We start from the raw sequence: 13,130 nt of genomic DNA, 5'->3' as shown, positions 1-13,130 counted from the left end.
AAAGGAACCGCCCCCCGCCAACGCACCAACCACTTGGACCAACAGAGGACCCACCAAATCCTGGAGGCATTTATAAAATTCTGCCCCATACCCATCTGGCCCCGGAGCCTTAAAGGCCTTAGCCCCCCCTATTACCGTTTGCACTTCAGTTAACGTCACCGGACTATTGAGAAAAGTCTGCTGTTCACCAGTTAGCTGAGGGAGGCGTAATTGCGCGCAAAACTGAGCACAAGCCTCGGGGTTCCAATGCTCAGAGGAATATAATCCCCTATAAAATTCCCTGAACCTATGTAATATTTCATCTGTGGCAGTAAGTACTCTACCCGCAGGGGTTCTCAATGCCGGTATGTATCTAGAACCTCTAGCAGCCCGAACTAAATTCGCAAGCATCTTCCCAGCTTTATTGCTATGCTGGTAAAGCTTATATTGGTAGTATAAGAAACTCTTTCAAGCCCGCTGATGAACCAATGTGTTAAGCTCTCCCTGAATCGAAAAATATTGCACCCGAGCCCCTTGTGTGTTCCTACGAGTCAGGGCTAGCTTGGCCCTCTGCAATCTAGCCGTCAGGGTCACAATCCGGTGATTGATAACTTTTTTCCTGTGAGCCATATAAGAAATTATGTCCCCTCTTAAAACTGTTTTGGCTGTGTACCAAAACAATACAGGCTCAGTTACATGTTGCGCATTCAGAGTAGCATACTCTAACCAGCGGGCTCGCAAGAATTCCTGAAATTTAACATCATGAACCAAATAGTAGGGAAACCGCCAGGGAGAAGTTGTAACAGGGCGAAGCCCAATCTACAGTTCCAGACAAACCGGGGCGTGATCAGAAATCACAATTTCCCCAATAGTCACTTCCCCCACCTGGGACAGGCAATGTGTACTAAGTAAAAAGTAATCAACCATGCGCCCGGGAAATGTCGGTAAAGTCTTTTTCCCCCGGATGCAGGAGACGCCAGACCTCCAGCAACTGAAGTGATTGCTCCAGATAGGAAGGTCCCCTACCAAAGCTCCCTCGCGCCCCTGAGGACGAGGACCGATCCAACTGGTCATCCCGAATGGTATTAAAATCTCCACCTATTACTATGCAATCATCCACATAAGGTAGAAGCAGTCGGTAAATGTCCTGATAAAAGCTTGGGCTATAACTATTGGGAACATATAGATTGCATAAAATTACCTTAGCTTGATGCAGCTCAGCTATCAAGATAATGTACCTTCCCTGCGGATCCTTAATAGTAGAATGAACCTGCAAAGGGACCTGCGGGTGGACCCAGATGGCCACCCCCGCAGACTTCGTAGTACCAGAAGCATAGTAAACGTTCCCGCCCCAGATTCTACTTAATTTATCATGTTCACTATCTGTTAGATGGGTTTCTTGGAGGAAAGCAATACTAGCCCGCTTACGTTTAAGGAGGGTCTGAATTTTTGTTCTTTTAATAGGGGAGTTTATCCCACAGACGTTCCATGTAATAAGAGACGTGTGATTACTAAGGAGACATCATATAACAGTTTCCCAAACGAGTAATCCAAGCTGTCCCATGGCAAGGGTCCTCCCAGCCGGAACCCTCACCAACACAATGCCCAAGAATTTAGTGAAACCTAAAGAAATGGAAAAAGGTCTGAAAAAACATAATCAATTGGACCCCAAAGAGCCTACTACAAATTCCCCCTCCCCAAAACACCCCCCAACTTCCCTCCCCGCTCCTCGCAAGACCCCTGGCGAGGATTCCTCCCTGTCCCAAATACGAGATCACTACCGTGTTAGCTTACCCACCCCTCCCTTCCCACCCCCATCTGCATTCCCCGGTCACCATCATCATAGCAAAGCAAAAGAAAGAATGAACAGCAATAATGGGAATTAACACACCCAGAGCCCAACAAAAAAAGGAAAAAGACATAAAAGAGGGGAAGAAAGAGAAAAAAAAATTGAAGACCTCAAGAGGCAGCCATAAACCAGCTCGTCAGCCTCGGACTTCTAGACAGCATATGAACAATCATAAGCAGAAAAAAAATATATGGGATATAAGCAATTATAAACCCAAATAGGTCCATAGTCCATACAAAGTCTCACGCTAAAGCAGCTCTAGATTAGGGAAACTGCTGAGTGCAACAAGAGGAAAAAACCCCCCCAAAAGAGAAGAACCATCAAGTCAGTGTACAAACGGGGCAGGCGAAATCATAGAGTCCCATTGTCCAAGGGGAAAAAGGCCCCACCGGGAACATCCACCGCATGTCCACCCAACTGTAAAAATCTAGCGATAAGCCAGAGCTTCCCACCAGGGCGATAACTCTGTTCCAACATGTGGACCCGTCCAGAAATAATGAAAAAAATTGTACTCCCCTGAAACTGGGAACTCAAGGCCGACACCACTCCGTCTTAGCCTCAGTCCAACCGGTGCACTTCAAACTGTAGAAAAATAGTCGTAACGCCACAAAATTGTAAGGTTCGTAAGAAACAGTTCTCAATAGAAAAAACAAACAAACAGGCTTCAGTCAGTCCACCGAAGCACACAGTTTAGCCAAGGTCAGATCCCCAATCTGATGTTTACCTGGCCTTGTTGAACAAGGCAAGCACAGCACATTGTCAGCGAGGCAAAGCAGCGGCTCCATTTTCTTCCCCAGTGCCCGCCACTTGCAGGAGGGACCGGGCCTCCTGAGGCGAGGTAAACCACTGCACGCCAGACGCGGTGACCACCCGCAAACGAGCTGGAAAGATCAAGGAAGCTCTCAATCCCTGCGCCAACAACTGGGTACACACTGGGGCCATCGCCCTGCGCGGCCACATTCGCCGAAAAGTCCTGAAAAATCAGTACCTTCTTGTTATCATATTGTAGCGTGCGTCCCCTACGCGTGGCAGCCAAAATTTCTTGTTTGTGGGCAAAATTTAAGATCTTTGCCACCACCACCACTCTAGGCTTTTCCGCATCCGACCGCTTCACTCCCAGGCGGTGCGCCCGCTCGATTCACAGCGGGCCCTGCGCGGTAGACAGAGAGAGCTCCTTTACAAGCCAGGTTTCAAGTGTGGATGGAAGGGCACGATCGTCGATGGACTCAGGTAGGCCTACCAACCGCAAATTCGATCTCCTCGAGCGGTTTTCGAGATCCTCAATTTTCGCCGTATGCTTAGCGACCTCGGCTCGCAGGGCCACCATCTCCGTTTGTATAGTGTGGAGGCCATCTTGTGTGTCTGACACCCGGCTTTCCAGCTCAGTGCATCGGCTTTCAAATTTATTAAGATTGGCCGAAATGTCAGCGACTGCCGAGGAAATAGACTTAAGCTCAGGTCCCAGCGCCTCGATGACCGCGGATTTAATTTCAGCTAGTACCGGCGCCGAAATCTGTTCCACAGGCCCAGCCGCGGCGGCCATGATGGGCTCCGTGTGTGCCAGCAGCGCTTCTCTTCCCTTATCCTTAGCGGCCTTACCAGCTCGAGTTGGCATACCCAAATAACGGTAACCATGAAGAAGAGATCACAGCCTCCGTGAAAAAGGGGCACTGAACTGGCCGGGGCAATGCAGATGGGGGTCGATTCTAGGGATTCTGAACCAAGAACTGGTATTTTTAGTAGTGAATACTATTATCTTGGCAGAGGTTTCATTACAATATTTCCAGTTTTTTTGGATTGCTCCACTCCAAAGGAAGCACACTGGTGTCAGAAGAACTGTGCACCCAGGAGGCAGAGAGGTTGATTTGCTGGTGCCTAAGCTATTTTACTGTGCCAGTTTACTGTCTACACCAGAGACTCTGGGGCCGATGCAATAAGGTGCGCTGAAGCTGCCACGGGTTTGTAGGCGTGTTTTCCCGCTCAAAGCCCTATACAGGGATGTAATAAGGGTTTTGTGTACGGGAAAAAAAGCGCGTACGAAAGTGTTTACAGACCTGTGGAATTTCCTGCACGAATGCATGCTAATGGCATGCAAAGGAGGCAATTAGCTAATTATAGGTAATGCACGGAGACGTTCTAATGCAGGTTTTTTAATGCGGGCTTTTTACCGCCACTGTCAGGGCACGAGTTAAGTGTCAGCGCAGACTTGGGGGCCTATGTCGGCATCTGAGCGTCCTGAAAACCACCTAGCTGAGCACCTCTCTCGATGTCCAAGTGGCCAGCTTAGCTAGGCGCTTTTCTGGGTGTCGGAACGGCCAGCTTAGGTAGGTGCTTCCCTAGACGCTTTTCTCGATGTCCGAGCAGCCAGATTTGCGAGCAGCTGAGCGCCTAAGCTCAGCGCCCGAGTGGCCAGATTGCTAGTTAGCTAGGTGTCCGACCATACAGACTCGTGACCAAGTAAGCGCCTAGTTCAGCGCTTGAGGCAACATTTGCTAGGTACTTTTCTGGGCACCAGAGCGTCCATATTCGCTCCCAGCTGAGTGCCTATGTTGGCACCCGAGCATCCAGGTAGGTGCTTAGTTGGGCACCAATATGGTTGCTATGCCAGTGTGAATTAGCATCCATGAAAATATTTGCCATGTTTTCTGCAGCACAGTTATTTGAAATATTAAGAATACTTTCCAGGGTCATACTTTCACTTAATAGGTAGACCCATTCGCTTGCTCACTTTTATGTGTTGGTTATCAGTGCAGGTTTTGAGCGTGAATGCGGCTGTTTATTACATAGACCCTTACAGCGCTTAGGTCCGCGCATTTTTCCGTATGTGCGCCGGTTTCTGCGTGCAAATCATTTGCATAATTTGTTTTTTACATGCCACAGAAGCATCTTCAGCAGCGCGCAGCGATCAAAATGCACATTCATAATTAGTGCCTGTTTTGCCACGGGTCTTATATCAGTCCCTCTGAATAGTATTGACTCCCATGCCGATGATTTTTCTGTGCTATGCACTTCAGAAGACTTCCCATCTTTACATGTGCTGATAACACTTGATGACAGACCCCTTTGGCACCAAACAGCATAACTTATTTCCCTTTTTACTGATGGGGCATGAGAGGACTCTGCCCTTTAGTACAGGTGAAAGTCTCTTTGTAGATGGAGATCTTTAACAAAAGAGTAAGGAGATTAAAAAAAAAAGAAATTCATGGCATATGTAGGTCCTGGACCTCTTGGCCCTGGAGAACATGCGGGTACAATGGGCTCAATTCAGCATATCATGAGAAGGCTCTAACTGGCATGTTTTGTTTTTACATGATGTATTTTCCAGTCCACCATGTATTGCATATAATAGAGGAAGGAACATATGAGATACTGTTGCTCACTCTGATTTACCATGACAAGATCTGATTTGGTCAGGTTTTTCTGCAGTCACTTTGCATGCTATCAATATTTTTTATGTAAGCAAACTATTGAAGGAGAATTTTAGAAGAATCCAGTGATGGGCCATTTATAGCAGATAAAAAGCCTGACTACTTGTATTTCGGCATGGGTAATATATGCTATCATGTAATCTTATTTATGTTGGGAGAACTAAACGAGCTTTCAAAATAAGGTTGATAGAACCCCCCACAGCTACATCACCACATCTAAGATCAAGGTTCAATCAGTACAGCAACATAAATTTGTGGATTTGCGCTGGACTGTTTTAGAACTAGTTTATTTTATGTGGCATGGGGGTGATACGGTTGCATGCCTTTTGTGAATAATTTTAAATTAAATTCTGTGCAGCCAACTGGACTGAATGAGGAACTGGAATGTATTCTGTGATTATGGCATGTAAGACCATGATTGGTTTAGCTTGCTCCTCCTTTCTGTTAAAATATACGAGTTAAGGTGCAAGATGAATGCTTGTCAGCTATTCCTGAACATGATTTCCACAGTGAACCTCCCTTGACACAGACATTTCGAAATGGGGTCCATATCAGGATTTTTGTGGAGAAAACCTGAGATGTGAATGAAGAAACCAGAGGCAAGATTTTGCATCCTTTGAAGCTAACTGAATTGTTTTTTTTGCGATATAAAATGGATTTCTAAAAAAATGGTCCAAATAAAAACTGAATTATAATGGACTGATTATTTTACTTTCGAACCTCCCATAAGTTATCAGTGATTGGTTTGTATTTATGATGGTCCTTTTGTGGTAATAGGATCACTTTAATTTAGGTGGTATTCCTTGTAAAAAAAAAAATTGGTATAAACATGAGGGAAAAGTTTTTTTTATTATACATTTGTGAAGGTTTTTTTTTCTTGTGTGGGCTTTGAGCTGTGTTTATGAGAAGGCCCTAGCTATCTCACACAGCATTCATTGAAATTGGTCAAAGACATCTTAGTGCATTAGGACATCTCAAAGTTTGACTGACATTTTGAAAAATACTGAAGCAATGTCAAATTCAGTTTTGAAAAGAGAGGGTTTTAGCAAATGTAAAAAATGTAGAATTTGTATTGAGGTGACTAAACTAAACACTCAAAATGTCATAAAGGGGGGAAAACTGACAAGCAATTGGAAAAAGTATATATATAAATAATTTCAAATCCATTTGCAAGAGCAGAAAGAAAGACTGAGAAGACTTGCACAGTGAACAGCTGCGTGGGACGGTCTACGCATGCTCAGAAAAATCTTGTATGGTTAAGCTCGTCTTGCTTGCCCATGGAGAAAGTACCTTCTATGCTTTTATACTCCTCTACAATTTTCATTTTTTACCCTTTAATTTACATAGTACTGGTATAAATGTATTTCTTCTAGGTCTTACATATCACCAGCATCTTATTCTTTCCACTTACTTTCCCATTCCAAAAAGACAAACACTACTCACTTTCCAGAAGCACTGTTGGAAATTTCATCTGACAGCTCGTCTCTTTCCTGTTCTGCATGGCGACGAGCCCTTTCAGAAGCAGCAAGCTCCTGCAAAATGTTTTATGTTTTCTTAGATTTTAACTTCTCAGGTTAGGATCTCTCAAGTATGAAATCCTAACAAACAATCTTATGAGCAGTTTAAAAATCTTCCCACACTCCTCTTCCCTAGAGCAATATTTTAGATTTTCTAATACTCAGTCCAACTTAATTTGGATTAAGAACATAAGAACATGCCGTACTGGGTCAGACCAAGGGTCCATCAAGCCAGCATCCTGTTTCCAACAGTGGCCAATCTAGGCCATAAGAACCTGGCAAGATTACCCAAGTGAATCAGATCTTGCTCATATGCTAAGTGCATGAAATTAGAGAAGCTGGCAGTTGGCAATCTGCACGAGTGCAAATTTATGACAAATTTCTAATTAAGAGCCCACACTGTGTTCACCCAACAGTCCCAACTCATCACTGAAGTCAGACCTCCTGCAACTGGAGTATTTCTGCCTCAAGGCTCTTCAGTTTCTTTTCATTCTCTTTAGACTGGGCGAAGATCTCATCTCTGGATGCTCGGGCCTCCTCCAGTTCACGCTGATAGTCCTTCATCTGAGACTAGATTTTTGAGAATAAAATATATAAGCAAGCTGGATTTAAAAGAAACATTTACCTGCCTATATATTATGATTGATTTCTATGGCCAGCAATTCACCTAAGATATGTAAACTATATTATCTGGCAGAACAGGCATCTCCCAAAGTGACCAACTGAGAACCTTCTCTTTAAGATTCCACTGCTACAGAATGCCACAAGACAAGATTACCAAGATTACTCCAGTTTGTTTATAGAAGTGAGAGGTTTCTAGGTCAATAACTAACTGCAATAGCCAAACTTCATCTTCATGAACATTCCTTCAGATTACCAATTAGGGATACAGAAAAGTAAAAACAAAATGCTATGATATCATGAGCTGTTAATTTTCATGTAATATTTTCACCAAGTATATATTTTTTTCTCACTTGCCTGGGTAAACGAACACCACTATTCATGTGCAAACTTATTAAATAGACTACTTCGTTTTTCATTGCTTTTTGATGCCTTCTTAGTCCAGAAAATTTTATCAAAACTTGACATCTTATTGATGAATACAAAAGAAGAATTAAAGCCATGTTTGGTCTCCAATAGCAGCAGCAACTGATTTTAAGTACCTGAAGTTTGCGCAACTGCTTGATCGCTTCTTCTCTAGCTTTATTAGAGGCCTCGATCTGACCTTCAAGGTCCTTAAGATCCATCTCCATCTTCTTTTTAGAAGCAAAAGCCAAAGCCCTTTGTTTCCGCTCATCTTCCAGCTCTGCTTCAAGTTCTCTCACCTGAGAAAAGACACCATATTTAGATATGAACTCTATTACAAACAAATTCCTATGCTGGTATTAGTTTTGCTGCTGGGAAATGGAAGGAAATCTAATACAGCACTTAGCTCAAAATTGCTCACATAGGTAGTGCATGTGAACAAATCTCATGCATATTCATTAGGGATATCCTAAAACCCCGACTGGCTGGGGAGGGCCCGTAGGACCGGTTTGAGCACCCCTGATCTATACTATAACGCTATTAAAAAAAAAAAAAAAAAAGAGCACCAGAACCTCAGACTTTCCATTGTTTGCTTAAGACTCTTAAGAGGACCTATGATGAATGATATAGTCCATGAGCCACTGATCAATAAGGCTGCTTAATTTTTCAGCACCACAAAAAGAACACTGAGCAAACTCACTGACTCAGTGGATGAAGGGGGCAAGAAATGACATACTTCTGAATTTGTTTTGACATTTAGAGCACTATAGATATGTTCATCTGATTGATTACAGAGATTCTTATTACTGGAATGAGCTTGCTCAGATTAACATGAGAAGAGCCATACTGGGTCACACCAGGGATCCATCAAGCCTAGTATCCAGTTTTCAATAGTGGCCAATCCAGTTCTTAAATACCTGACAAGATTCCGAAATAAGATAGATTCCATGCTGCTTATGTCCAGGGATAAGCAGCGATTTCCAAATCTACCTGGTTTTTTAACTGTTTATGGATTTTTTTCTCTAGGTACTTGTCCAATTCTTTTTTAAAACCCAACTATACTAACTACCTTTACCACATGCTCCAGTAATGAATTCCAGAGCTTAACTGTGTGTTGAGTGAAAACAAGATGTTCTCAGATTTGTTTTAAAATGTGCTACTTCATTTTATGGAGTGTACTCTAGTCTATTTTTTGAAAGAGAAAACAACCAATTTGCATTTACCCATTTCACTCTATTCAAGATTTTATAAGACGTCTATCATATCTCTTCCCTCTGCTGTCTTCAAGCTAGAGCCCTAACATCTTTAGCCTTTTCTCATAGGGGAGTTCCATCCCCTTTATCATTTTGGTCACCATTCTCTTTATCTTTGCTAGCTCTGCCATGTATTTTTTGAGATGCGGCATCCAGAATTACACACAACGGTTGCACCATGGAGTGATATAGAGAGATATTCTGTTTTACTCTCCATTCTTTTCCTAATAATTCCTACTAGTATGTTTGCTTTTTTGACCGCTGCCACAAACTGAGCCAAGGATTTCAATGTATTGTCCAAGATGACACCTAGATCCTTTTCTTGAGTGGTGACTCCAAAAATGGAGCCTAACATTGTATAACTAAAGTTTGAGGTTATTTTTTTCCCTGTGTGTATTACTTTACACTTTTCCACATTAAATTTCACCTGCCCATTGGATGCCCAATTTCCCAGTCTTGTAAGGTCCTCATGTGAAATTACAGAAAAATAATCCAAACTTAGTTGATAGGTTCCAATTTTGGAGTCACCTCCCAGGAAAAACATCATCGTGAACATTGTTGGAATACTTGGCTTAGGGTTTCAGAACAATCTTGTTTCATGTACCTTCTTGGAACTGGGAACATTTGGGAAGTTACCTTCGTTATAAAAGAGTAGCACAGGAAGCCTCATTTATCCATGACTTATTTTTTTATAATTTAAATTTTTATTGAACCAAAAGCATTTAATAAAGCAATTAAATAGCCCAAACACGTGAACAAAATAAATTTAAAAAAAAGTCAGTTGGCTCAGTATTCCCTATCAAATGTTCATCCTTCCACCTGACCCTCACTACCATCCCTAGATTAAGAAAGCAAAAATCCACACATACAGAAAAAGAGAGCTCTTAAACTAAAACAAAGATTAGTTTCCTGAACATTTCTAGTCTTGTACCAGTTTTCAAATGGTTCCATAGAGAATGAAGTTTGCTAATAGAATCATTTCTAATCACAGTTAATTTACTCAAAAAATAAACTTTCCAAAGCCTTTGCTGTAAATGAACTCTGAAGGGAGTTGTGGCTTTTCTAATCCAAGGCAATTTCACAGCGTGCAGCAACAATATGTGAAGTCAGCTGCACCATTTTAACTGGAATATCAGGAGTAGGCAACACCAACACATATTTGAGATTCTCTTTAGTGTAATCTGGGTCACAACTTTCATAAGACCAGCTACCATTTCCCAATACTTCCACAACAGAGAGCATTCCCACCAAATAAGATATAAAGTCCCAACAGATCCACACATGTCAACAATCACTGCTCAATTTAGGATAAATCTTTTGCAATCTGTAAGGGGTCACAGACCATCTAGTACCTTGAATCCATTTTTCATTATAACAGAAATAGAGCCCACTGACCTTCGTCAATTTCACAACCCAGATTTCTTTCCCATGCTGCTATATGCTTAGGTTTCCCAGATAATTCTGTAATCAATATGAGGCAAAGATTAGAAATAATCCCTTTAAAATTTACCTGCCTTACCACACATCACTTCAAACCTAGAATTATCTTTCATCAAATCCCACTAACACCCCTAACTTCCATAAAATGCCTCAATCGGTAAGAAATAAAATTTGTCATTTTGATTGAGTTACTTTTTCTACCAACACGTCAAAATGCACTGGTTTCTTATTTTCTCAAAGCTGACCAAAACATTTAAACCCATTATTCTCCCATCTTGAAAAGCTATGGGGTCTATCTAAGGGAAACTATTATATCTTTAACGGAAAGGTGAAATTACACTTACTTGATCATTTCCTTTCCTTTAATATAGTCAAACCAGGCCAGACCAGTGGGTTATGCACACCAACCAGCAGATGGAGACAGATCAACAGGCTTGCTGATGTCACTCCTTATATATTTCTCTGCTGCCAATATTCCTGTAACAAGCTGTGTACAAGCTCAATCCCTCTTATTTATTTTTAAACATAGAAACGAGTGGACTTCCAGAAGAACAAGTAAACAGAGTTGAAAGAGAATTATCTCAAGCGCCATAAACACTCATCTACATCAAGGTAAAACACAAACCTTATCTGATTTACAACTGCACCCTCCTACCTGCAAACAAATGACCAGGAAGCCAGAAAGCACAGTCAGCAGCATACGGAGGGTCCTGGCCTGGCCTGACTGTATTAAATGAAAGGAAATTATCAGGTAAGTAGTAATTTCACCTTCCTCTTCATCCAGTCAGACCAGTAAGATGTACCCCAAGCCTTCATAGGACATGATGCAGCTGTTGCTCCCCTTAACACTGCTGATGCAAAGGACTCCTCTTCACGAGCAAAGTCATCAAGGAGATAATGCTGAGAGAAGGTATGCAAAGATGACCTCATTGCTACCTTTCAAATCTCCAGTGGAGAGACCAAACATAGCTCTGCCCAGGAAACAACCTGCACTCCAGTGGAATGAGCTTGCATCTATCATGATATATGTGGATGCCAGTGCTTTCAAACTGCTGTAATTACCTCCTTAATCCAGTACACCACCGTAGCCCTAAAGACCAGCTCACTCTTTTGCACTTCCCCATACAGAACAAGGATAATCAGAGCACCGAAAGGTAAGAGTAACTTTCAGATGCTACAGGAAGTGCCTCCACATGTACAAGAGGCGAAGGATAACAATCTGTAGAGCCAGCCAGCCAGCCTGTAAATGAAGGCAAGAAAATAGACTGATTCAAATGAAAGAGACTACTTTTGGGGAAAAATGGAAGAACTGTATGAATTTGAACCTTTTCCTTTGTAATCAATAAGAAAAGATATCTATAAGAGAGCACACCTACAACTCTCACACTCTCTGAGCAGAACAAATAGCCACAAGATGACTGTTTTCAGCGCAGGCAGCTGCACAGAAATAGCTTTAACAGGAGCGAACTGCGGTCCAGCCAAGAAGGATAAAACCAGATTCAGATCCCAAGGTGGAACAGGAATTGGAAGCAGAGGTCTAATATGCTTCACATTCCTCATGACAGAGACATCTGGATGAGTAAACAGCGGTCTATCACTAATACGATCCCTATAGTAAGATAGAGCTGCCACTTGCACTTTTAAAGAATTAAGAACTAACCCCTTAAAGAGACCATTCTACAAAAAATAAAAAATCATTGGAACACACGATCCCAGGGACAGCCTGACACTCAGAGCACCAAGCCTTGAATCCTTTCCAAATCCACATACAAGATAAGGAGGTGTAAAGTTTCCTAATCTTCAGCAACACAGTGACTACCACTTGAGAGTAACCTTTCTTCACCAGGGGGTGCCCTTCTCAAGGGCCAAACTATAAGACAAAATTGATCCAGATCTTCATAGAATAGTGGGGCCTGACAATGCAATTCCTTGTGGATCGGAAGATGGAAGGGTTCAGTGCAGAGCAATCGCAGAAGATCCGCATGCCATGGCTGGCAAGGCCAGTCTGGCACAACCAGCAGAACCAGCCCCAGATGTACAACAACTCTTTGAAAAAGCCTATCACTGACCAAGGAGGAAAAATGTACAATATCCTGCACCCTTGGGCTACTCCTGATCCAAAAGCATCGATCCCAGATGAACGAGTGCCCCTTTTCGGGTTGAAAAATCTGTGTACCTTGTGTCACAGACAATTCTCCTGGATCTACCACATTGTGGCTGAAAAGTTCGCTTGCACATCGATGCCTGCAATGCGTGACGTCAACGTCTATAAGTACCTTTCGGCCCAAGGGAGAAGAATGTCCATCTCTAACAACTGAGGACTCAAGTCCCCCACTGATTTATACATGCAACCACTATGGCATTATCAGACATTACTCTTAACTCCTGCCTGACTGAGGCACAAATTTGAAAAGAGCCACCTGAATAACCCTGGCCTCCAACTAGTTTATGGACCTGCTGGCCTCCTCAGGATTCCATAGACCTTAAGCAAACAGCTCGACAGTGCACCTCCAACTGGACAGACTGGTATCTGTTGTCACCTCTATCCAGGCAGGGGTTACCAAATCCATCCCCCGCTTCAAGTGACTGATGTCCAGCTACTACTGCTAACTCCATGTTGTGGCAGCTGGGAGTGGCT

General features: G+C 42.7%; 1 protein-coding gene across 4 annotated transcripts in view; it reads right to left on the bottom strand.

Moving 5' to 3' along the window:
- The window catches only part of MYH10 (myosin heavy chain 10), a 461,218-nt gene that overhangs the window by 23,056 nt on the left and 425,032 nt on the right, over nucleotides 1-13,130 (bottom strand). For all 4 annotated transcript variants that reach the window (XM_029600341.1, XM_029600340.1, XM_029600342.1 and 1 more), the window contains 3 exons: nucleotides 7,937-8,098; nucleotides 7,215-7,343; nucleotides 6,700-6,788 (listed from right to left, as the gene is read on the bottom strand). In XM_029600341.1, coding sequence (XP_029456201.1) covers nucleotides 6,700-6,788; nucleotides 7,215-7,343; nucleotides 7,937-8,098 — 380 coding nt within the window. The remainder of the gene's footprint in view (nucleotides 1-6,699; nucleotides 6,789-7,214; nucleotides 7,344-7,936; nucleotides 8,099-13,130) is intronic.

The sequence above is a fragment of the Rhinatrema bivittatum genome, chromosome 4 (assembly GCF_901001135.1).
Source record: "Rhinatrema bivittatum chromosome 4, aRhiBiv1.1, whole genome shotgun sequence".
NCBI classification, from domain to species: Eukaryota; Metazoa; Chordata; class Amphibia; order Gymnophiona; family Rhinatrematidae; genus Rhinatrema; species Rhinatrema bivittatum.
Note: the sequence above shows the minus strand (reverse complement) of the source record. Positions and strands in the feature narration are given on the sequence as shown.